General features: G+C 45.1%; 1 protein-coding gene and 3 long non-coding RNA genes across 4 annotated transcripts; all 4 read left to right on the top strand.

Annotated features, from left to right (window-relative positions):
• Positions 1-465: 465 nt before the first annotated feature.
• LOC135173562 (uncharacterized) lies at positions 466-994 on the top strand. The gene is made up of 3 exons (XR_010301376.1): positions 466-607; positions 765-819; positions 939-994. It is a non-coding gene; the product is annotated as an uncharacterized LOC135173562 (long non-coding RNA).
• A 1,599-nt stretch (positions 995-2,593) lies between these two features.
• On the top strand, positions 2,594-4,060 carry LOC135173715 (uncharacterized). The gene is made up of 3 exons (XR_010301409.1): positions 2,594-2,653; positions 2,772-2,815; positions 3,821-4,060. It is a non-coding gene; the product is annotated as an uncharacterized LOC135173715 (long non-coding RNA).
• Positions 4,061-4,850: 790 nt separating this feature from the next.
• Positions 4,851-9,062, top strand: LOC135192978 (AF4/FMR2 family member 1-like). Its single transcript, XM_064176366.1, has 6 exons — positions 4,851-4,952; positions 5,641-5,710; positions 6,325-6,461; positions 8,135-8,206; positions 8,465-8,558; positions 9,045-9,062. Exons 2-6 carry the CDS (start codon positions 5,708-5,710, stop codon positions 9,060-9,062), a joined length of 324 nt encoding a protein of 107 aa, XP_064032436.1. The 5' UTR covers positions 4,851-4,952; positions 5,641-5,707.
• Positions 9,063-9,239: 177 nt separating this feature from the next.
• Positions 9,240-10,407, top strand: LOC135173248 (uncharacterized). Its single transcript, XR_010301277.1, has 3 exons — positions 9,240-9,386; positions 9,846-9,996; positions 10,107-10,407. It is a non-coding gene; the product is annotated as an uncharacterized LOC135173248 (long non-coding RNA).
• Positions 10,408-24,838: the final 14,431 nt, after the last annotated feature.

Below are 24,838 nucleotides of genomic sequence, written 5' to 3'. Positions count from 1 at the left end.
AGCTGCTCTCTTCCTTATAATGGAAATACATCTGTAGTCCACAATTTGTAAAGCTCCTATCTAGCCGTGCTGTCCTGTTGTGTTGACAACCTTGGTGGGCTGTGTTAGTGTGCTGAGTTAGCCTTGACTGGCTGTGCTGGTATGCAAGGTTAGCCTTGACTGGCTGTGTTGGTGCAAGAAGGTTAACAATGATTGGCTGTGTTGAGGTGCAAGCTTAACCTTAACTGGCTGTGCTGCTATGCAAGGTTGGCCTTGACTGGTTGTGTTGGTGTTACAAGGTTAACACTGATTGCTTGTGTTGATGTGTTACGTTGAATTTCAATGGCTGTACTGGTGTGCTAGGTTGAATGTCATTAGCTATGCTGGTGTGCTAGGTTAACCTTGATTGTGCTGGTATGGCAGCTTACGCTTGTCTCTGTTTGTTACCCAGGCAACCGTTGCTGGCTGCACTGGTGCCCTAGGGAACCCTGGGAGAGGAGCACTGTCCTGCCAGGATTGGTTGCTTCTAAGTGGTAGCCAGTGACACTGAGAGCCATTGGTCAGTGTGCTGAGATAGGTGGGAAGCACAAGAAACACCTGGGTTCTGTTTGGCATCTGCTTCAGTCAGGTAATTACAAGAGGTTAGGAGAGTAAGGGTGAACAATGTTGCCAAAAGATGTGAGAGGCTGGTTTGTTTTGGACAGCACAAAGCAAGTCCTTTTCAGGGTCTGCTGTCTGCAAATGTGTTGGCCTTGGCTGATGTCTCTCTTCCGCTTGTCTTTCAGAATGCTTCAGAGGGAGGTGCACCTCAGCAAGAGTGGAGACAGCAGTGATGAGGAAGTCAGTTGGAGATATTTTCTACACCAGGCCTCCAGATCTCCCTTGAAACACCTTGTTCCATTGTGCTGAGATCCTTCAGCTAACATTTCCTCTCCCTCTCCTCTTTGTGTCCAAAACAGGTTGTTGAAAAGCCACCTTCTGCGATTGCTCTGCCAAGCTTCAGGTTTGTTCCCAAACTAGCACTGAGAGCAAATCTAGGGGAAAAGCAAATGATTTTCTGTAGGTGGGGTGGTGAGTAAGGGCTCCTTGTTTCACTGGAGTTGCTTTAGCTCCTTTAGTTGTCTGAGGTGGCATGGAAAGTTCCAGTACAAAAAGAATGAGCCAGGGATGCTGGATATTTGCCTGTAAATCAGAGGTATCTTTCCCCAACTCTTTCCTTCTTTTCACCTCCCTCTCTGAAGTGTTCCTCGGCTCTCTGAGAAAGGCAGTCAGCAAAAGAGGACAGAGGGCACAGAATAATTTGTGTTCGAAGGGACCCTAAGGATCACCTAGTTCTAAACATGCTGCTGTGGGCAAGGCAGCACCCCATGCTAGACCAACTTGCTCAAGGCCTCATGCAAGATGGCTTTCATCAGGTTCAGGCTTTGAAATAGTGCTTCTGGTAGATCTGCTGAAACTTATGAGCCCATAATTTGATAGCAGTGACCTGGACTGGCCTGAAGGGTTGAAGTTCCTTGCCCTGATAGTATGATTTAGCTGGGTTTGTGCAGAGAGCTTTGATGAGTTCTTGGTTAATGTCAGCTAAGAGGTCGGGGCTGACATTTGGTTGTCTGAAGGGGCTTTTCAGCTGTGGTAATAGTGGAAAAGCTTTAATTCTGGAGTTCAATCCTCCCTTTGGAAAAGTCCCTGAAGATGAGCACCCCCTTCACCCTGTTCTGGCTTTTGGAGTGAGAATGACAGTGATGCATTAGGGAGGATTCCTTTGCTCTAAATCAGGTCAGGGTCTGTAGTGTATGAATATTGCTCAGGTTTTTTGGGCCCCACTCCCTTCTAGAGTCTTGGCCCATGGTTCAAGCAGATTTCTTTTCCTTAAACAGGAGCTGTTTCACAGTTAGCTGAAATCTGGGCTGGGGGAACTTATCTGTCCTTGCTGAGGTGCGACTTGTTTAAAGTGTTAATGTTGGTCTCTGTGCTTCAAGAGAACCTGAGGAGTTGCAATGTTCTTTCAGACGTTCTGCTGAGCAGCAGCTGAGGTGAAAGAGTCCTTGCTTTTAATTACCTGCAAGGAAATGAGATTGAAAATAGGATATGGAAGATGCTTTGATCAGCTGCTCTCTTCCTGGTAATGGAAATACATGTGTAGTCCACAACTCATAAAGCTCCCTCCCCAACGTGCTGCCCTGCTGTGCTGGTTATCCTGGTTGGCTATGCTGATGTGCTGGGTTAAGCTTAATTGGCTGTGTTGGTGTGCCAGGTTAACCTTGACTGGCTGTGTTAGATTCCCATGGAAGCTTGGTTGGCTGCATTGGTGCTTTAGTTAACCCTGGCCTGAGTACTGCCCTGAGAGACTTGGCTGGTTGTATGTGACAGCCAGTGACACTGAACTCCGTCGCACAGTGTGCTGAGATCAGCTGGAAAGCACCAGGAACACCTGTGCTCTGTTTGACATTTTCTGCTTAAATCAGGCAATGGCAAGATTAGCAGCGTGATCGTGAGGAATGCAGCAAACAAATGTGGGAGGTTCTTTGTTTTGGACAGCACAAAGCAAGTCTTTTTCAGGATCTGCTATGTGCGAACGTGTCTGCCTTGGCTGATGCTTCTCTTCTGATTATCTTTCAGAATGCTTCCAAAGGAGGTGCACCTCAGCGAGAGCGAAGACAGCAGCGATGAGGAAGTCAGTTGGAGATATTTTCCACATCAGGCCTCCAGATCTCCCTTGAAATGCCTTGTTCCATTGTGCTGAGATCCTTCAGCTAACATTTTCTCTCACTCTCTCTTTTTGTCCAAAACAGGTTGTTGAAAAGCCACCTTCTGCGATTGCTCTGCCAAGCTTCAGGTTTGTTCCCAAACTAGCACTGAGAGCAAATCTGGGGGAAAAGCAAATGATTTTCTGTAGGTGGGGTGGCGATTAAGGGCTCCTTGTTTCACTGGAGTTGCTTTAGCTCCTTTAGTTGTCTGAGGTGGCATGGAAAGCTCCAGTACAAAAAGAATGAGCCAGGGATGCTGGATATTTGCCTGTAAATCAGAGGTATCTTTCCCCAACTCTTCCCTTCTTTTCACCTCCCTCTCTTGAGCATCACTCATCTCGCTGGGCAAGGCAGTCAGCAGAAGAGGGCAGAGGGCACAGAATGGTTTGTGTTAGAAGGGACCCTAAAGATCACCTAGCTCTAAACATCCTGCCATGTGCAAAGGAGCACCTCCTGCTAGACTAACTTGCTCAAAGCTTCATGCAAGATGGCTTTCAACACTTCCAGGCTTTGAAATAGTGCTTCTGGTAGATCTGCTGAAACTTATGAGTCCATAATTTGATAGCAGTGCATTGGCAGCATTTTGGCTAGGCCTTTGAGAGAGCCAGTGCTTCCAGAAGCACTTCTTCAAGGGGGCAGTGTTCAGAGAGAGGAGGTTCCTGTGTCAGTCATGGGCTACTGCATTCAGCTGTTGCTTGTGGCTTGGCTGGGGTTATTGACCTGGACTGGCCTGAAGCATTGAGGTTCCTTGCCCTGAGAAGATGAGTAATCTCCTTTTTTGTCAGTGAAGGTGACCACCCCTTTTAGGTCTGTTGTGGCTTTGGAAATGGGAAGGGTAAGGATACATCAGGGGGCATTCTTTTGCTCTGGATCAGGTCTGGGACTTACTTGTAAAGTAAATACAGCAGTAGTCCACAATTCTTAAAGCTCCCCTCCCACTGTGCAGCCCTACTTTGTTGGTAACCTTGGTTGCCTGTGTTGGTGTGCTAGGTTAAGCTTGATTGGCTGTGGTAGTTTGCAAAATTAACCTTGATTGACCCATGTTTGGTGTCCACCACATTCATCCCAGCTGCCAAATTCCTTCCTTTCCCCAGATTATCAAAACATTCATTGGAGACGCAGAAGAAACATCTCCTGCTGCCCCAAACACTGCTACCCAAATCTGCTGCACCTCCTGCTGCAAAGTCATCCAAGGTGGCCCAAGAGAGACCTACAAATGAGAGGAGTCAGTTGCCTGCCCTGGATAACAGTGCCAGGAGCAAGAAGAGCTGCAAAGATCCTTCCATCTCCAAGCACAGGAAAGTGAAGAGAAACCACGGTGAATTGTGCAAGGGCATCAAAGTAGGTACACATCATAAGTGGCAGGATGGTTCCTGTGAGTGCTGTGTCATTCTCTAGAAGCATGCTCTGAGGATATTAAAGAATAAAGAAGATAGGCTAACCACCAGAGAAAGCTCATGGAAGCATTTTTCCCCTTTGATGGTCATCGGTGACCATATGTTGCTAGACCAATGGCCTGCACCGTAACTTCTCTGCTGTCTTTCCATAATCTGTTCTCAGCTTCTCAGTGAAATGTGGTGAGAAGAGGTGACCCTGTGCAAACCAGAGACAACAGAATCCTACTTTTGGAAGGAACTGTTTCCGGTGATACGCAGCTGCAAATCCAATGTTGGTGAAAAAATAGTTGTGTTTACACAGAGAAAGAGTGGATTGCTCCCAGAGAAGCAACAAGCAACGTGTGGTTTTGGCAGCAGCCTGGGTGTATGGTTCTGTGGCTTGCTTACCCAACTGTTACTGATCCTTGCAGCCAGATCTTTGCATTTTAGGCTTGAAATTTTCCTTCTATTGCTGTTCACTTGCAGCTGGGTGTGTGTGGTAAGGCAGGCTATGCACGCAGGATTAGCTGGCTCTTACCTGCTTGCTACAGGTCTCTCTATTGCTCCACACTTGCAAAAGAGTGGACTCATATGAAGGCTTGCTAGCAGTCAGACAAGCAGCCAAGTTTCCACTTCCCTTGGGAAAGAATGTAAGAAGAGAGGAAGAGGCCAAGGAACAGACTGTGCCTCAGGCAGAGAAACCTCTTCTCTTGCAATGTTGGAAAGACAGGACTTGGCATGGGATTCTCTATAAGCAGCTTTACCTCTGCTCTGTGGTTTTTCAGGGATCTGCAGGGGATGTGCCAAAATGTAGCTGCAGGCCAAGGAAAGTTCACCTGAAGGCTGAAATGTAAGTTTGTGTTTGACACTCCTTATGTGCACTTTCAGAAGATGTCATGCAAGGCTAGCCCTGCAGCCATCCTGGCTTATGTTTCTTAAGGAGCACTTCTGGGGAAGGAAACAGGGAGAGATGTGTGAGAGCTGCTGTCTACTGCTGAGCCTTGCAAGGAGGGCCACAAAGACAATCTGGGGGCTGAAGCAGCTGTCCTCTGAAGGCAAGCTGAAAGAGCTGGTCTTTTTCAACCTAGAGAAGGCTCCAGGAGAGCTTCACAGCAGCCTTCAAAGATTTGAAGGGGGCTACCAGAGAAGGCCTGGAGTGGGACTTCTTACAAAGGCATGTAGTGACAGGATGAAGAGTAATGGTTGCAAACAAGGAGAAGGTCAATTTAGATGAGATGCGACAAAGAACTTCTTGCCCATGAGGGTAGTCAGACACTGGCACAGGTTGCCCACAGATGTTGTAGGGGTTCCAAGCCTGAAACTGTTGAAGGTCAGGTTGGATGGGGTGTTAAGCAAGCTGGCCTAGTAGGAAGTGCCCCTGCCTATGTAACTAGATGATCTACTAGGTCCCTTCTGACTCAAGCCATTCTGTGATTCAAGATGTTTGAAGTCTTCACATCCTCTATATGTGAAGTTAGAACTGAGAATGATTGCATCCCTGTTTCTCTCTTTTCCATTTTTTCTTCTCTCTGTCCCAGATTCAGGAAGCATCTGGTGGAATACTATGCAGAAGAGATCAAGAGGCTGAAGCACAAAGCTGATGCCATGGTAAATCTTGGCCCTGTGCTAGAAATGTTCACCAGCTCTTGCATTCAGAACTGCTCTACATGTGCATGTGAAGAACAGCAGCTATGTAACATTCCTGACACCCTTGGAGTACTCTCAGGTCCTGTGTCAGGAGGCTATCTTCATTTGCTGGCTGTTCAGACAGTTCCCTTGATGACAAACACGTGTAGAGAACAGGTCAAGGTAGGGGCATCAGAAGGGACACTGTCTGAAGTGAGCAGGCCTGTTGTCTTTGCAGAGGTCTCCCAAAGTCCTTGGGAGAGAGATGGGACAGTCAATTGAAGACAGGTCCCTCTGCAATGTCAGGACCCTGAGCCTAAGTGTGTTGATGGTGAACAAGACTCGGAAGTGCCCTTTGCCAAAGGTTGGACTTTTCCACTGAACACAATTCTCTGATTCTGTACAACCAGCCAGAGAACACAAAGCTGACGTGTGGGGCCACATGAGGGGTTCTGCTGAAAACATCTGAGATAACGAACTCAGTGGCCTGACTTTCTGCAACTTTCTTCAGCTCCTGCTTAACAAAGGAGGAAAAAGATCTTCAAGCACAAGTGAGAGAAGCACTTTTTATGGTAGTCTGCTTTTCTTCCCAACAGACCAACAACACTGGCAAGGTCATTCAGTACTTGGATGCTGCCCTTTGCTTCATTGAATATGGGATGGCCCTGGAATCAGATGCACCAGCACCCAAATCAGCTTCCAGTGTCTTCAGAGACACCATCAAGCTCCTCAAGTAAGTGGTTTTCAAAGCCTGGTGGCTAGACAGCATCAGCAGTTGAGACAGGAAGGGCCAGTCGCATTGCTTGTTTGCAACTGGGCACTTCTGGATTTCCACCATGGAGCAGAGTTCAGGTTGCTGTACAAGCACAAGACAGGCAGACCATTGGGAGGTACCAGAGGCAGTGAGAGTCTCTCAGCATGCTGGGGCTTGAAAGTGAGTTCTCGGGATCACCCAGGGAGAGCAGGTTGCCCAGGATCACAATGTGCAGGGGGGCTTTGGAGTCTCTCCAGAGAAGGAGACTCCACAGCCTCTCTGGGCAGCCTGCTGCAGGGCTCTGGCACCCTCACAGCAAAGACTTTCCTTGTGTTTAGGTGAAACTTCTGCTGTGCTCTAGTTTGTGCCCATTGCTCTTTGTCCTGTCACTGGTGTGCTAGTTTGAAGCAAGCTAGAATGTTTTGGTAAAAGAACTAGATAACGGGCAGTGAAATGAAAACAATTGATGTCAACTTCTCTCACAGTCACGCTGAGAACTCTGGGAAGAAGAAAGACTTTTTCTCCATTTTGTTTCTCACTCTTGCTTTTGCCTTAGACCTGGTCACATCTCATTAACCCTGCTCCCACTAACCTTGCTCCCTAACCTCTTGGCTGCACCTCTTTTCTTCCTGAGAACTGGGGTAAGGTTGAGAGGGCAGGGGGAGGTGTTGGGGTGGTTTGAGAGCCCCTCCTGGGGACTCAGGTTTCTGGGAGGGGAGTTGTGCTTTTGTATTGTTTATCCTTTGTATATTTCTGTATATAACTGTAAATATTGTAAATAGCTGCTTGTAAATTCTGCTAGCTGTAAATAAATTGCTTCATCTATATTCCCAGGGTCCGTCTGAGTTAGCTGGGGCAAATTCAAAAGTGTGGGAGGGGCGGGGTAACCCCCAAACCATCACAACTGGGCACCACTGAAAAGGCTCTGGTATGGGTTTATTGTGACCCTAGAGCAGGACCTGGCCCTTGGCTTTTTTCAATCTCTGTCCTCAGGCCATTAATTCAGTCTGCCTAGGTCCCTCTGCAGAGCTTCCTACCCTAAAGCAGAACAACATTCATGCTCAACTAACTTTGCAGTGTCATCTGCAAACTTACTCAGCACGCACATAATCCCTTCACCCAGATCTTTGATAAAGGTGTTCAAGAGAACATCTGAGCCCTGGGGAACACCGCTTGTGACTGGCCACCAGCTGCACTGAATTCCATTCCCACCACTCTCTGGGCCTAGCCGCGCAGTCAAGGTTTGATCTAGCAGAGTGTATGCCTGTCCAGGCCATGAGCAGCCAGTTTGTCCAGCAGACTGCTTTGGTACAGTGTCCAAAGCTTCCCTGCAGTCCAGACAGACACATCTGCAGCCTCCCCTTCACCCACTAAGAAGGTCACCTTGTGCTGGCAGGAGACCAGGTTAGTCAAGCAGGACTTGCCTTTCATAAATCCATGCCCACTGGGCTGGAGGAGAGTGAGTCATGCAGGGGCCCCATCTGTCTCTGCTGCATGGAAAATATGGCATTTAGAGAGACAGTCATCTGCTCAAGATCGGAGAGAGCACTCACTGTCAGGATGAAGGGCAGGTCTCCTGACTTCTGGACCACTGTTTTTCATACACGGTGAGACTGATGGCTGACAAGATTCTGCTTCTTTTCTTTCCTCAGATTAATCACAACAACGAAATCTTTCTTGGATTCCTCATCATCCTCACATGAAAAAATCCTTCTGGTGTTAAGGTGTGTACCCAGGAAGCTCACTCAGCCCATGGCATCTCTAAGATGCTGGGCACCTTGTTATGTAAAAGTGCAGGCATGGCCCTTCTCCTTTGTTTTGGCTTTGGTTTTTCTTCCTTGAGATTTTATTCCCAGACCCTTTCTCTCATATGAGGAGGAAAGAAAATCTGAGCTTTCCTGGATGTGCAGCACAGCCTCTGCCCACGAGGCCAAGGAACGCTGAGCCTGAACGCTGATGTTTGGCTGTGCTTCTGTCCACAGCATGCGCTGCCAGTCTGTCCTGCACATGGCAATGCTGCGGCACAAGAGAGGCACTGTGAGGAGGTATTGCAGGATCCTGAGTAACCATTTTGAGGTAGGGCAGGCCTGTTGCTGAGCTGTCAGCTGGATGGCTGCAGTAGAAACCAATGTCAGCTGAACAGCTCAAAGCTAACAAGAGTTCTGTTCCTTGCTGCAGAGTTCTTCCAGAGCAACACCAGCACCTTCTGCCAGTGTTGCAAGGTAAGGTTTCAAAATACAGACCTTGTAAAGTGTCTACAAGGAGGGTGTGACTGAAAAGAGGAGCTGGAGCATCAGATGAGGAGGCTGAACCTAGAAATGCCTCCCTGCTGGCTCTTGCTTGCCACCTGATGTCACACTGTTAGGGGACATGAGCATGTTTCTGCTCTCTCTTTCCTCTATTTTCTTGTTGGAAAAGAATGTTGAGTTTATTGTCCCAAGGTGCAGAACTGCCATGTATCAAGCAGAGCAGTTCACCAAAAACACAGTGCAAGAGAAGCCAAGAAGACACTGTCCCTGTGTTGGATCAGAGCCCCTGTTGTTGTCTCCTTTGTTCTGTTAGAGATCCCTTGACACTTGATAGGATACCATCCCCACCTCACAGGCTTCTGTCCCCTTGTACAGTGCAGTCTAGTTCATGATCTCCAAGGAGCAATGGTAGAAGCCCTCTCTTGCCAGTGACAAAATGATGCTGGTTGCAGGGGTATGGTGGATGGGCAGCCCTTTCTGATTCCTGGTCTCCCCTTTACTCTTGCCAGCTTCAGTGCCAACGGAATTGGATCTTCAGTCATGGTCCCCACTCACATACCAGAAATTGCCTATTCCTACATCAAGATCACCTCCAGTATCCTCCACGCCTGTGAGCTCTGGCAAGAGGCTGAAGCCCTAGCCAGTACAAATAAGGGTAAGCCTTTGTCCTGCAGCTTTTCTGTCTTGTGTATAAACCAATGGAAAAGGTTGTCCTGGCATCCTCATGTCTGAGAGCTAAGGGATGAGGGTATCAGGTGCAGGAAAGCAGCCATCTGGCTTCATGGTAACACAAGAAGCATAAGGGTGCTTGGTGTCTGTTTTTCCCTTTGGGGTACTTCACTTTTTGGAGTTGGTTCCCCTCAATTTTAAGAGCAGCCTTCTGGGTTGCAGGCTGTGGTTTAGTTTGTTTGTCAGACATCCAAGTATTTTTGTCTTGAAAAGAGTGAAGCTGGCATCTGTCTGCAACGGAGCAGCTGAGCAGCACTTGACCTGGACTCCTTGCTGCCTGAGTGACAGCATGCTACTGTTGTCACTTCTTGCTACCCCTTGTCCCTGAGATGTACCTGTTGTGAGAAAGCCACCAAATGTTTGCTCTCTCCCTGCCCCTTTGCAGATTTTTTTGCTGAACTCAGCACAACGACCTGCACTCTGGCCTTGAACAGCAGCGTGAGGCAGCTGGTCTACTATGCCAGGCAAGGTTTAGAGAGGCTGAGGCTGGAGACAAATACTCCTTAAGTGCAGCACAGGGCGATGAGCTTTGAAAGGTAAGAAACAGCCTAGCTTGTGGCATTGTTGGATAACAAAGCACCTGCATGGGAAATAACAGGGAGGGGACCTGGCTACATGAGAAAAACTCTTCATACTGTGTTTTTAGGGTACGGTGGGCAAGAACATGGTGGAGAAAGTTTATCTTCAGACAAGACTTTGTGGCAAAAGGACCAATGCAGTTCCATTACATGACAGAACAAAATTAAACACTCAAGTTTCTGGAATTACCTACCTCTTGTATACAGTCATTTTCCTCTGTGACAGAGACAGCAGCAGCTGCACAGTCTAGTGTAGTCAGACAATAGTTTGTTGGCTGCATATGAATTACAGAGCATCTTGAAATGTGCTTTAACTATGCCTGAAAAATAGAACACTCAAGTAAAATAAAGAGGTTAGTGCAGCAGAAATAGTATTTCTTCCCTACACTAAGCAAAACACAGCCCTTTGCCCTCTCTGTTCAGCAGCATTCTTTCTTTTTTGCCCTTCTGGCTCCCAAGCAGCCAATGACCTCATGCTGCTGTCCATATAACACCATCACACCTGTGAGCCGCCAACAGAGACAAGAACTGCTCATTTGTTAGGCTGCAGACAGGTACAGAAAACACAACTGTTGTTAGAGAAAGACCAACTGAAAGTTTAGCGCCCAATTGCAGTTGCCAAAGAGATCCTGCCACAAAAATAAAACTGCTCACCTATATCTGTTTTGTTGCACATTCTGAACACACACACACACACACACACATGATCCTGTACAAGACACAAATCACTCGACAGGCACTGACATTATTCACCTTGGTTAAATGATCTTTGTCAAGTCCCAAGTGAAAGACTTTTGGAAGCTACACTTATCCAAACAATGTACTAGATTGCTCACTACAACTATTTGCTCAGGTAAATCAGGAAATGATTCCTGGGCTCTGCCTCAAGCGATGGCCACTCTCCACTGTCTCAGAAGTTAGAATGTTTTCCAAAACAGAGATTGAATTCCACAAGTACACTGCCAATTTTGGCTGCTCCAATGCTTTTACTGCCCTGATAAACAGTACTGAAGACATCACTGCACTTATATCAGGCTTTGTGTGAAAATGCAGGAACTACTCCATTATTCCTAGAGTTTCTGTCTCCACATATATTTAAACTATCATTTGCCAACCAAGAGACCGTTCTAGCAATGTCATCTCTATTCTTAAAAACAAATTACCAGCTCCTTTCCAAAAACCCTAAGGAATTATTATTTGAAGAGTAATTTTTATGTTTGTTTGTTTTTTTAATTCCATCCCAACATCTGTCTTTTATTTTTATTTTCTCTCAAGAAGTGTGGCACAGCACCCCAGAAGGAACTGAGCCAGATAATTTGACTCACTTTCAAAACAGCCTCATAGACACTTGGGCCAAGGAACATGGCACTTGAGTGGATGTATCACAGCCCTTTTCATGCACTAACTCCTGGAAAGGTCAAACATTACAAGGGCCTGCTAAAAAACACTCTGACAGCAGTGGGAGGAGGGACCTTCAAAAGCTGGGATGCACATTTAGCACAAGCTACTTGGCTGGTTAATACCAGAGGATTTGCTACTCAGGCTGGCCCTGCCCAATCCAAACCAGTATGTGCTATAGAAGGTGATAAGGTTTGTGTGGTATGCATAGAGAATATCCTAGGAAAGAAGTCCTGCTTCAGGTAGAGGCAAACTCACCCATGGCATTGTTTTTACGCTAGGACCAATATGTAGCTGGTGTGTAATGCAGGAAGATGGTGAAATCTATTGTGTGCCACAAGTTAATCTCACTTTGGGTGAGAATACATAGAAAGTTATATATATTGTATGATGTTAATTGCTGTTGAGTATGACACACAATAGTGTGGGATAAGAGGTAGAGAATGTAGTGGTTTGAGCTGCATCATGTATATCCCTACACAATTCTGAATGATGCTGGCTGGAATTCATAGCACTCATGAGATGTTATGTGTGCTAGTTTGAAGCTAGCTTGAATGTTTTGATGAGAAGAATTAGATTACAGGCTGTGAAAGAGAAACAATGGTGATGTCTGCTTCACTCACAGGCTTGCTGAGATGTATAAGAGCAAGAATCCAAATATAGATAAGGTAGTTTGCTCTCTGTCTGGGCTCTGGGATGCATCTCTCTAACCTCACCTTCTGTGTCTCTGATTAATCCACTTGCTTCCTAACCCCCTGGCCAACCCTCCATTCTTCCTTGGGCACAAAGCAATTTCTGGGGTAAGCTAGAGAGGGGTGGGAGAAGGTGGAAGGGTGGTTGGGAGCCCCTCCTGGGGACTCAGGTTTCTGGGAGGGGAGTTGTGTTTCCGTATTACCTTTTACCTTGTATATTTCTGTATATAACTGTATAAACTGTAAATATCTGCTTGTATGTTGTGCTAAGCTGTAAATATAAAAGCTTCATTCAATTTCCAGAGTCAGCTGAGTCTAGTCTGGGTGATTTCTAAAGTGGGGGGGGGGGGGGTAACACCATCACATTATGGTAGTTAGGAGTGGGTGGGGCCTGAGCTTGCTCTCTTTCCAGTTTCATTTTCATGCATTGTGGTTGTCTTGTATGAATTTCCATCAGGTATTTTCCTTTTTGGGTTGGTTTGTTGTTTTTTTTACTGTTTGTTTGTTTGTTTCGTTTTCCCTGTCTCTTTTAGTGTAATCTGATATCTCTGCAGCAGAGTAGTAAATAACTTTGTGTAATTTAACGAAAACTCTCCACTTTGCTTTTTTACTCTCTTTTCACACATTAGGGAGAAGGGAGGGGAGGGGGAGGAGGAGAAGAGGGTTGGGAGTTGTAGTGATTTGGCCTATGTACCCTTAAGAAACCTGGGAGGACCAGAAGGGTCCACGACATGGACCCCAGAAATCATTGTTTTGTTATTCAACCCCATAATTCTGCTTTATAAGTTGTCAGCAAATCCAAATCTTTCTATTTTCTGTCTCCCCCTTCCCTCAGCTCTCATGAGGGAGTCCTTATCTGGTAAACCAATAGGGAAGTAATCTGTGAATTTCTTGCTGTGTAATCAGGCCTGTTTGGGCCATGGGAGATAATGTTTGGGGGAGATAACAAAATGAGCGCTAGGATTTTGTGGTTTAGTTTGGTTGGGGGGGAGTTCTCATGTATCCTGTATCTGTATTGGGTGTTAAAGATTCATGTACTCTGTGTTTTCCTATACATCTTTAAATAAGATTCTCTGTATTCCTCTCCAATTCAGTTGTAGCATTTTTATTTTACTTCCTTCTTGTTGTGGTAGGCCTGGTAGGCTCAAAATAGGCTTAAACATGTCCTGCCTTGCCTAGGTGTGTTTTTCTGCTCCACCAGAGAGGCAGGCATGGGAAACGGACACAAAACCTGAAGCCAGAGAGTCTGGCCTGCCCAGGGTCCTGTGGTGTAAGGTACACACACTTAGCTTGTGCCTGCCCAGTGCAAGGCCTGTGCTTTTCCCAAATTAGGGAAAAGTGATCCCGTGCCTTAGCCTAATATGGTAAGGTTTGGCTAACTGCCATCCTGATTGGCTATTCTGTGTCCAAAGGGCAATTAATCTCAGCCCACATTGATAAAAGGAGAAATGCAGGTGAGCAACGTCCTTTTGCTTCCCTGCTTTGCTTCCCTGCTCTTTGCTGTGCTCTCTCTGCTGTGCCCAGCCCTGATGCCATTGCACACTGCCTTATTGCTTGCCTGGGAAACTCCACTGCTGCGAGTTACCAGGAGCAGACCCTGGATGTCTGCACACGATCAGCCTGTGTGGACACCGTGGCATCGTGCTGACACTGCACAACATCTGCCTTCTGCACCTGAAGGTCCTGCCTAGAATCCCTGGACATATACACAGATCACCCAGAAGAAGCCAGGAGGACAAGGTCAGAGATTGTCTGTGTCCTTGTGGTGGAGGCGCCATAGGCCCGAAAACAGAGGCCTCCCTATGCCTCTACACACCTGGACATGTTGTTCTGCCAGGACCCATGGTAATAAACAGGTTGTGTAACACACACACACAGACTGTGTATCCATGGGGTCCGCCCATGTGATCTCCATATTTGGGAGGGTCCAGGCAACCAGCTCCTACCAATTAAGGTAAGGTTTGGCTTACTGCCAGCCTGATTGGTCACTTTGGATGGCCAACGGGCCACGAATCTTGGCCCACAGTCTATAAAGAGGGGTGCAAAGGAGCACCACATGTTCAGAGTGTTCAGACTTATCTGTTCAGAGTATTCAGACTCAGCTCTGGTCAGATCTGTTCAAATTCAGCTCTCTGACTCTGCCTGCAGCACAGCTCAGCTCTCTGATCCACATTGCAGCATCCTGCTGCCCTGACTTGCTTGCAAGGCCTAGACATAGAGTCTGGCCCTCACTTGCATGCTTTCTGAGGCATGCTCAGGCCTCGTGCATTGATCTCAACTCGCAGTTAACCTGTCTGTGTACCTTTAGAAGCAGAGCACATTCAAGCCTGCACCTGATACATATATGGGGAGCCGATAGCCCCCTAAGCCTAGAGCCAGCCATGCATACTGGCCACCTATCTTGCATTTATCTACGGACCACAGACTCCCAGCTTTAGCCTGGAGAACCAGGACAGCAGACCTTTGAATTGTCTGCACCCACAAACACAGCCTGCTAGCTGTGCAGAGGACCGTGCTAGAAGCTGCACGGACATTCTTCTCCTGTTCCTGGAATCCTGGCAGCTGACCATCTGTGGACACACAGCATCCAGAAAACCAGCAGCATCGAGGCAGAGACCACCTCACATCAAGAGAGAAGGTTAGAGAAACCTGTTTACCCCAGAGACTGGGAAGATTTATCATTTCCCCTCAAGCTGGGAGGATTCCAGTGCCACAAAGTCCGGACACTGGGCACAGGCTGAGACACAGCCCCGGGAGGGTGATTAATAATTAATAGCAAGACTCAAAAGTAAAGCTTTAATTCCTCTGTAATATGTTACCTCTGTCTTAGAGCAGACAGCTTTCAGTCCCTGCTGGGCAAACAGCATAGCTCCTATGCGGCATTAAGCCTGAGGGAAATCTCTCTCTGTCTGTAGTTGATATTTGACAATTATTAACCAGATCCCTGTACATATCATATCCAAATTGTTTTCATAACTTTGCACAAAATAACTAATCAGTGGTTGGGGGTGGCAAGAGTTTGTAAATATTAATTTTAATAAATATTAATTTTTATAAAAATTTAATACCACCTCAAATTAATTTCTCATCTGCCCCAAATAAGGGAGGCATAGAAAACCCCCCTGCACAACAGTCCTTTCACCAGAAGCCAGCAAGATTCAAGCCTCAATGTCCAACAAGACAGAGGCCCCTGAAAGCATTTGGGCACTGTCTGGACTGTGGCCAGCCCCCATGAGGGTAATAACAATAATAACCTGTGAGTAAATGCTTAAATGCTTCTTTATAATTCTCTACTGTCTTCTGCCATAGAGCAGAAAGAGCTTGAGCCCATCTAGTGGGCAAGCAGCATATTGACCATGGGCATAGTCTCTTCCAGTTCAATTAACATTTATATATTTTGCTGGTTATATTAGATGTAGATATTATCCATAGAATGTTTCCATGACTGTGTAAGAACCAAAATATTATTAAAATTAGTGGTGGGGGGTGGTGAGAGTTCTGAATAGCAAAACTAATAAACAATATTAACTTTGGAAAATACCATCTCACATCCATTAATTTCCCCTCCGCAACACTCCTGTCCACTCTCTAAAACTACGACAGGGGTTTTGGGAGTGTGGGAAACAAACAGTGAGGTTAAGCCCTGGCAATAGTATTGCTGCTATGCTGCTTGTTAGAGATTTTCTAGAATTTTCACTTCATCTATTAATTTTCCTCTCCACTTTTCCCATCTTAATTTTTATTTGTAATGTTTTGTTTTCTTTCATCATGCATACATGCAGTTGTTCTTGAAAGTTCACAGCATCTCATTCATAAAAACAGAAACTACACGCTGACGAAGAAACATGAAGAAATAAGATCAAACTCAAATGGTATACCTGGATGCTAACATAATGAGAATTAAAAAGTGAATAAATAGAAAAGAGATTATAAGAGGAAAGCCAAGAGATAAGAAAGTTAGCGATAAAGCTCAAGATGCACAAATACAGGAAAAGATAGAAAAATACACATTGGCAACAGAAGGTCCCAGGCTGTTTATCACAGAAAAGTTTCTTGGGTTTTGTGTTGGATTTTCTGGTTTGTTTTTTTTTTTTGTTTCTTGGTTGGTTGGTTGGTTGGTTTGTGTGGGGTTTTTTTTATGCTAGGCTTGTTGTTGGGTAGGCTTGAAGGATGAAAACATGCACATTTCAGAGTACTTCCAAAGTTTCCAAAAAGGAGTCTTGAGCTAGTTTGCAGAGATCCCTTGCAACAGCTGAAGAACACACACTTGGGTTGAGAAAAGGTGTGATGGTTTGGGTGTTACCCCACACACACACTTTGGAAAATCACCCAGACTAGACTCAGAGGCTCTGGAAATTGAATGAAGTTTTATATTTACAGCTTAGCACAGTATACAAGCAGGTATTTAGAGTATATACAGTTATATACAAGTTAAAAAGTAATACAGAAACAGAACAGCCCTCCCAGAAACCTGAGTTGCCAGGAGGGGCTCTCAACCACCCTTCCACCTTCCTCCCACCTTACCCTAAACTTTGCCTTACTCTCGAGGTAGTTTGGAGGGTCGGCTAGGGGGGTTAGGAAGCCTATGGATTAGTCACACAGATGGCAGGTTAGGTTAGAGAGAGAAGTTCAGCCCAAAGTCCAGACAGAGAGCAACTCCTTTATCTATGTTTGTGTTCTTGTTCTTATACATCTCAGCAAGCCTATAAGTGAGGTAGGCATCACTATTGTTTCCTTTTCACGGCCTATAATCTAATTCTTCTCACCAAAACATTCTAGCTAGGCTCAAACTAGCACAAAAGGAGAAGATGGATTCATGTTCCTTACAGAAAGAAGACAGCAAACTAACAATGTGATGTCTGCATCTCAGAAGAAGCTATTTGCATTCTTTGCACAACTGTAACAGTGGAGCTGTCATTTTAATAAAATAATTTTGAGATCACATCTTCCAAAATTCCTTTTGTCCTCCTTAGTGAAGAGCAATGCTTTTGTATTTTAAGGTTACCATGATAACTACCTGGAATGCACTGCATTTAGAACCAGGAATACAACTTCCAGCTGCTCCTTAAACTGACAGTGCAGTGGTGGTCTCAAGGCACATATGAGTGCATGTATCTTGAACATAACCATCCTGAGGTATTTGAAATGAATGAGTGTGATGGTTTGGGAGTTACCTGCCCCTCCAGACTTTTGAAATCACCCAGACCAAACTCAGCCATCTGGAAATTAAGGAATGAAGCTATATTTACAGCTTAGCAAAATTTACAAGTATATATGTCTATACACAATATACACAAATATTTACAGTTATATACAAGTTAAAAGTAATACAGAAACACAATACCCCTCCCAGGAATCAGGCTGACCCAAACCTCCTCCTCCCTCTTTCCCTCCCTTCAGAAATAACCAGATCAGTCCCCATATATCCCATGTGATAAATCTGGAGAGATCTGAGGTGAAATGTCAAAAAGATGACAAGGAGGTTAGAAGAAAAAGGGTGAGGTGAGATTAAGGGGTAAGGGCAGAGGCAACCACACAGACTGCCAGAGAGAGACGGAACAGACCTGAGAGCTGAGAAGTGTGTGAGAAGTGAGTGTGTTATCTATAATTTGACTAGTTGTGTTTCTCAGCAGAATAATGAGTGATACAGAGTACTGTTGGTGTTTTTTTTTCTTTCTTCTCACGGATAAGGATTTAATTTCTCTCAGTACAATATTCCAATTAGCCTCAAACCAGCACAATGGGTATAGGTGATGACACACAGGATTAGAGTTATCTGCAAATTCAATCGTTATCTCTACTGAAAACTGATTTTCATTTTGTGCAGCTATTTATGCTATTTTCTGCAGCAAAGAGATTCTTCTGATTTTTGGACTTGTTTGCAGTAACAAACTGCTTCTCTCTTTTTAATTCTCTAGGTTTGAAAATAGTAGATTCCTAAATAAATGTTTATATCTAAACATAGCAGAGGACTAGACCATAAACCCCACCTTATGTTGAAGACAACATTAATGTAACTGTTCAAACCCCTTTAACCCATACACTTAGTCTGTCAACTCATGAGTGTACCTGTCATTACCAGAAAAAGAGCAGAATTAATTTCAGTTTCTCTCAACTATGCATAACACCTATTTTGTACTGCTAATTCCAGCACTGCTGCAAGTTAACTTGCCAACAGGAGACCCTACTGCAAGCTACAATTCCATGTCCCACACTGGGTGACACTTGTGCATTTTATCATATCTGCCATACACTTTGCCTTAATCAGATGATACTTTATCACTGAATCCCTACAGGATCTTGGGTTTTCTTCTCTTTTAAATAAAAAGAGTGGTAAGAGTACTTCGAGTCAGCTTGTCTGAACAAAGATCCCCTGCCTTCCACACTCCAGGTGCAGTGTCTTCACTTCCTGCTGAAACAGGGCTCTGTTAAGGTCTTGCCAGTAGTCTGAGCATTCCTTCACTGACTCCTACAGAAGGATGAGAATGTTCTTCTGCAAAATCCCTATGATGACAGCATTGCAAGCAAGCTGCTTAGTAAGACTTGCTCTCAGTCACCCCTAAGCAGCTGTGAACCCATGCAGAGACAGCATAGAAACCATAAATCCAATCCATTAGGTTGGCAGTCTCTTTGCGCAGCAGGAAGTATTGATGTGACCTACAAGGGAAGTTGACAAAGAATTCTTAAAGCAGACCTTGAGGTGGCTAGCAGCCCACCACTCATCACAAAAGCCTTGTGGGGTTTTTTGGTTGTTATTTTTTTTTGGGGGGGGATGTGTGGGGGTTTGTTTGTTTGGTGTTTTGTTGTTGTTGGTTGGGGTTTTTTGTTTGTTTGTTTGTTTTTAATTATTTGAAAGTGCTTCAGCAAAACAGCACTTCTGGCAACAGGTGCTCCCTAAACTCACCTTTCCTGGCACAGAAGTGAAAATACATGGATGGAACTAAAAATCTAACATCACTTAGGAGCAACCTGCTGACTGTTTTGTGCACTCAGCATTGCCCACTTGGAACAACCAATCACAAGAGGAAAAAACCTTATGCACTATGGCTTGCCATCTATTACATATGTATCCTTTGTCACTCCCTCTTGGTTGCTGAAGCAGTCTAATGAAGTTGAGAAGGCACCTTCCCACTTCACCACGGGACAGAGGCACACACTTGTGCTGCTTCCTGAGCCTTCCTGAGCTTGTACAGGGGTCCTTAAAAGGTGAGGTCCCAGCACCAAAGTGAAGACCTAGAATGTGCACCTCGAGCATTCATTGCCAGGATTTTGGTAGCAAAGGATAGCAGGGCAGATGTCAGTGTAAGGACCTGGCTCCAGAGAGCTCCAAAATGGACAGGTCCTGCTTCAAGATCATGGCCTGATGGTAGGCTAGAGTCTCGACCATCATTATGGGGAGACCATGACCACTTAGCAGAGCTGGGGAGTCCAACCAACAGTCTCTGTTGAAAGAGCACAACACTAACAACTGCTCAGCTTTGAAGGAACCCAGCCAGCAGTTCTGGGTGACGTGTGAAGCTCATGTGGGAAACTACTGACCCAGCTGTGGAGTGAGGGTGCTGCCAGAGAAGGAAGTGGTACCTCAACATCTGGGACAAGAAAAGAGGGCATCCTGATGATCAGTTGCTAGCACAGGTTGATCTCACTATTTCCCAGCCAAAGCAGCAATCACACAAGCAGAGGTTGAGTGGCTGGGATGATGCAGGGACAGCCACCTGCAGAGGAACCACCACTCACTGTCTTCATTCTCCTGCACCTCACTGAAGAGACCAAGCACAGAGTGCAGCAAGAGGCCTGGAGAACAAATGGTGGAGAAGAGGTTTCACAAGAGAAGCCTTCCTATAGCACTCCACCCTTTCTCCCACCCCCCCACCCCTTCTTAACAGAATCAGTGAATTAAGTTTATTGAAATTACATTACAATTGCTGAAAGTGTTTTGCCTGCAATGAACCTGGCAAAAAAATGTATGATAAGCACATGAGGAGCAATAGATGAAGAGGAGACAAAACAAACAGGCTGAAATGCTGGGACTACAGAGGAAGAGGGAAATGAGACCTGTGGAGAAAAGGCCTGCCTCTCGTGTAGCAGGATAGTCCTCAGAAGAGAAAACCTAACCAAGTAATGCTACAGATAAGGTAACCCCACCAGTATATTAGCATTAGCTAATTATGTAGCTCCAGCTCACTCTTAATGCCTCTTTGAAAGAAGATGTGTCTCTCTTCCATTTAGCCATCAAGTGCAGATATTGTCCAACCTGCCCTGAGTAGTGAGCAGCATTCTCTCTCCAGCCTCGGGTCTGGAAGGCTTGATAGCCCCCTGCATGCCCACCCAAAGAGCTTTCCCATGGACAGCTCTCAGAAATTTTGTCTGAATAGCCCTTTCCCCCCTATCCTTCCCAATCTCTTACCTTGGTATGAGACAACACAGCTCTTTTGTACCCCATGTGGAATAAAAAGCCAACACTACAGAGCCAGAGGAAAGGCAGCTTCTAAAGCTGAGGGATTAAGACACTGCTGGCTGAAGCTAGTGGCAGTACCTTTGAGCTGCATTCAGTGGTTTAAACAGCAACTGAAGCTCTGTAAACGTGGTCTACAAATCTGAAGTTTAATAGCATAAAAGCTTCATGTATTGTTGGGTTGTTATCGTTCATTTTATGATTGGGAAAAGAGGGGGGGGAAAAAGACTACTACAACTTCTTGGAAGAATATAAACTTCTAACAGCAACTTTCCATGTCACAGCTTATGACTGCTTTTCAGATTTGATTTGAAGCTAGTTTAGGTTACATCCACAGCGTTCTCTCTTTCCCAAATCACAGACCAAGTATCCTGATGTGTCTTAGGTATAAGTGTACCGTAAAGGCTACACTACACTCTAGCGTCCTTTCTCTGAATAGCAGACATCGCTGTCAGACAACTTTGGTTGGGATCTGGCATCAATCTTACTAAAAGGCAGCCAACCGTTCTCCTCGTATAACGCTTAGATAATGTTTAGGTTTTGGTTGTTTTTAAGAATACGTGTTATTAAACTGTAAAGTGTTATTATGCTTCACTGAAATACGTTGGCTGTTACTGATTACAGAATATTTTATTTATTTTGCCAGGCACCAAGTTCAGTAAGTTATTATTATAAAACTTTTTGGGCGTACTGTAAGATGTTGTTTTTAAGGTATACAACAATGAAGGACAAGGGCTTTAAAATGCTTGAGCTAGTTGGAAGCGAGCTAGAATGTTTTGGTGAGGAAAAAGAAGAGATTATAGTCTGTGAAAGGAAAACAATGGTGATGTCTCCTTCCCTCAGAGTCTTGCTGAAGAAGAAAGGAAAACATTAGATAACACTCTCACCATTTTTGTCACACTCTGCTTTGGGCTTCTGACTGAGCTGCAGCTCCCTAACCTCACCTTCCACTCACCTTTGCTTCTTAACCTCTTAGCTGAACTTCTATTCTTCCTTGCGATTGGGGTAAGGTTGAGAGGGGCAGGGGGAAGGTGCAGGGGTGGTTGAGAGCCCCTCCTGGGGACTCAGGTTTCTGGGAAGGGAGTTGTGTCCTCTGTATTACCTTTTACCTTGTATATTTCTGTATATAACTGCTTGTATATTGTGCTAGCTGTAAATAAATAGCTTCATTTATATTCCCAGAGCCGGCTGAGACTAGTCTGGGTGATTTCTAAAGTGGGGGGGGGGGGGGGGGGGGGGAACACCCAAACCATCACAATGCTGAATGTATCATTCACCATATCGAACCCCAGAAACACACCAACTAGTATCTAATGACCACTCAAGGTGCTTTGCAGGAAGCATTTCTTAGGAAAAATACCTAACAATAAAAATCAGTTGCATATATAAGCCTTTCCAACTTTGTAGCTAATTTGGCACTCATACTAGTAACAGTTAACAAAAAATAAGGTCAGACTGCACTTGAGTGCCTCTTTAAGAGAATGAGATGGACTATAGCAGCAAGATTTTGCACTGAGAAAATTAGCATTATCTGTTCTGAGGCTTCTTATTAACTCTGAATTAACACTGAAGCCCCCCCCAAACTCTCTGAGTTGACTAAGTGAAAATAATTGCTGGGTGAATAGTAATAGGATGAGAGGAAATAGGCTTGTGTCAGGGGAGGTTTTGGTTGGATATTAGGAAAAAAACTCTTTACTAAAAGTGTGGTGAAGCATTGGAGCAGACTGCCCAGAGAGGCAGTGGTGTCACAGTGGCCATCCCTGAAGGTGGTCAAAAGAAGTGTAGATATGGCAATTCAGGATGTAGTTTAATGTTCATGGTAATTGGGTTATGATTGGACTCAATAATCCTGATTATCTTTTCCAACCTTAATGATTTTGTGATTCTATGGATTCTATGATACAGAAATTCACTTTTTCACAAGTATTTAGACCTGAAGAAGAATTCTTTGAAGGTACCATGAAGCAACCAGTCCAAGATTTCTTAGATGGATACAATCATCTTATTTTCACATGGTGTTAAAATTGCAAAGGGTGGTTGGGAGCCCCTCCTGGGGACTCGGGTTTCTGGGAGGGGTGTTGTGTTTCTGTATTACGTTTTTAACTTGTATATTTATATATGTAGCTGTATCTATCGTAAATATCTGCTTGTATATTGTGCTTAGCTGTAAATATAAAGCTTTCATTCTAACTTCCAGCTCTGCTGAGTCTAGTCTGGGTGATTTCATAAGACTGAGGGGATGGGTAACACCCAAACCATCACAATCATTCACTGTCCTCAACCAAAAAGAGATCACTTTGCTGTACACAATGGATTTCTTCACCCTTCCACATCACCCACCAGGTACATCCTGGCCTCTGGGCTAAAGGAGTCCCCTGAAGGGCTTTGCCTTTGCCTAAAACAGGACTAACCTAGACCTTTTTCCTTAAGATATTCTCCATGTGCACCATGGGAACTCTATCTCCTTCTACTGTGTGTGGAAATCTGGCCTGGGCATGGCCAGCTTGATTAGTAAATCCTTTGGTGTTAACCAGTCAAGTAGCTTATGCTAGATGTGCATCCCAGTTCTTAAAGATCCCTCTTACCATTGCCCTCAGGGTAGCTTTAAGCAGGCCATAGTAATGTTAGACCTTTTGTTAAGAAATTAAATTATAATTATAGGTATTAATACCAATTATTGTTTATTCATATTCAATGTTTAAAAAAAAATTCCATGAGATTCATTTGGATTCTTGGTCGACAGCAAGTAGTTGCACAAAGTGATGGAGTTTAGAAGTAGAAATACTTTGGCAATCATGAAACTCTACGTATTTAAGTACCTAAAACCAATGAAGGATGAGCTGTGAAATATCTGCTGACCCAGAGGCACTGAAATAAGGAAACAATGACTCTTACAGAGACCCTGAGAGCCTGAGACATCAAGATAAGGAAGCAAAGAGGCCTACAGAGACCCTCAAACTGGCAAGAACCAACCTAGCAGTTCAAGCTCAGTGACAGCTATACAGCTCAGCACATTGTGCAACCGAGAAGGCAGCACAAGGAAGGCTGTCACCTTCATCCCTAGAACCCCAAAGAACACCACCAGAGTAGCACCTCCCTGTGTAAAAGATAAAGAACGTGGGCAGGCAGATGTCAAACACCTCTTGGAAGTAGATTGTATATGCATAAACTTTCCCTGGAACTCTCATGAACATGTAATAAGTAACAACAAATAAACCACAAGGCTGGGACCCAGGGGGTGCACATTCTTTGGCAGAGAGATCCCTTGGGCACCAGTGTGCTTAATAAACATACCTGCTTTATAAGCTTCTGGGTTATAAGGGTTTTTTTAATCTGCATGTCAAAAGGGTATTTATTAACACATAATTAAAAAGTTCAAACAATCAGAACTTGGAAAATAAGAATGCAGGACAGAAAGAATTCTAACTACACATCAGACACATGTACTCACGACACATTGATTTCTGGGTGTGTTTCCCATACTAAGATGCTTCCAAAATCCATGGTTATGATCCCAAGGGCAAAGATACAAAATATTCCAGGCAGAGAGAAAGGAAAACTGAGTTGCTGTACACTGCTGATGCAAGCTGCAAACACGTGGCCACTGTGAACAATGTTATCTACAGGCAGGATCCAGCTAAATGATCCACTAATGGGGGACTCAGCACGACTGGAGAGAAGGTGATGGAAAGGAAAGGCATAGCTTTCAAATCATTCCCCCACTAAATACATTGCTTGAAAATCAAACTGACAAATATCACAGTATCACAGTATCAAAGTATTATCAGGGTTGGAAGAGACCTCACAGATTAAGTCCAACCCTTTACCACAGAGCTCAAGGCTAGACCTTGGCACCAAGTGCCACATCCAATCTTGCCTTGAACAGCTCCAGGGACGGCAACTCCACTACCTCCCTGGGCAGCCCATTCCAGTGTCCAATGACTCTCCAGTGAAGAACTTTCTCCTCACCTCGAGCCTTAATCTCCCCTGGCGCAGCCTGAGGCTGTGTCCTCTCGTTCTGGCGCTGGCCACCTGAGAGAAGAGAGCAACCTCCTCCTGGCCACAACCACCCCTCAGGTAGTTGTAGACAGCAATAAGGTCACCCCTGAGCCTCCTCTTCTCCAGGCTAAACAATCCCAGCTCCCTCAGCCTCTCCTCATAGGGCTTGTGCCCAAAGCCTCTCACCAGCCCCATCGCCCTTCTCTGGACACGCTCAAGCATCTCAATGTCCCTCCTAAACTGGGGGGCCCAGAAC

Source organism: Pogoniulus pusillus, chromosome Z (assembly GCF_015220805.1).
Source record: "Pogoniulus pusillus isolate bPogPus1 chromosome Z, bPogPus1.pri, whole genome shotgun sequence".
In the NCBI taxonomy this organism is placed as follows: Eukaryota; Metazoa; Chordata; class Aves; order Piciformes; family Lybiidae; genus Pogoniulus; species Pogoniulus pusillus.
This window is presented reverse-complemented; position numbering and strand designations above follow the sequence as displayed.

Coding starts and splice junctions, on each gene's coding strand:
- LOC135192978 (XM_064176366.1), top strand. Junction 6,462..8,134: donor GACACCATCAAGCTCCTCAA/GTAAGTGGTTTT, acceptor TTCTTTCCTCAG/ATTAATCACAACAACGAAAT. Junction 8,207..8,464: donor AAAATCCTTCTGGTGTTAAG/GTGTGTACCCAG, acceptor TTCTGTCCACAG/CATGCGCTGCCAGTCTGTCC.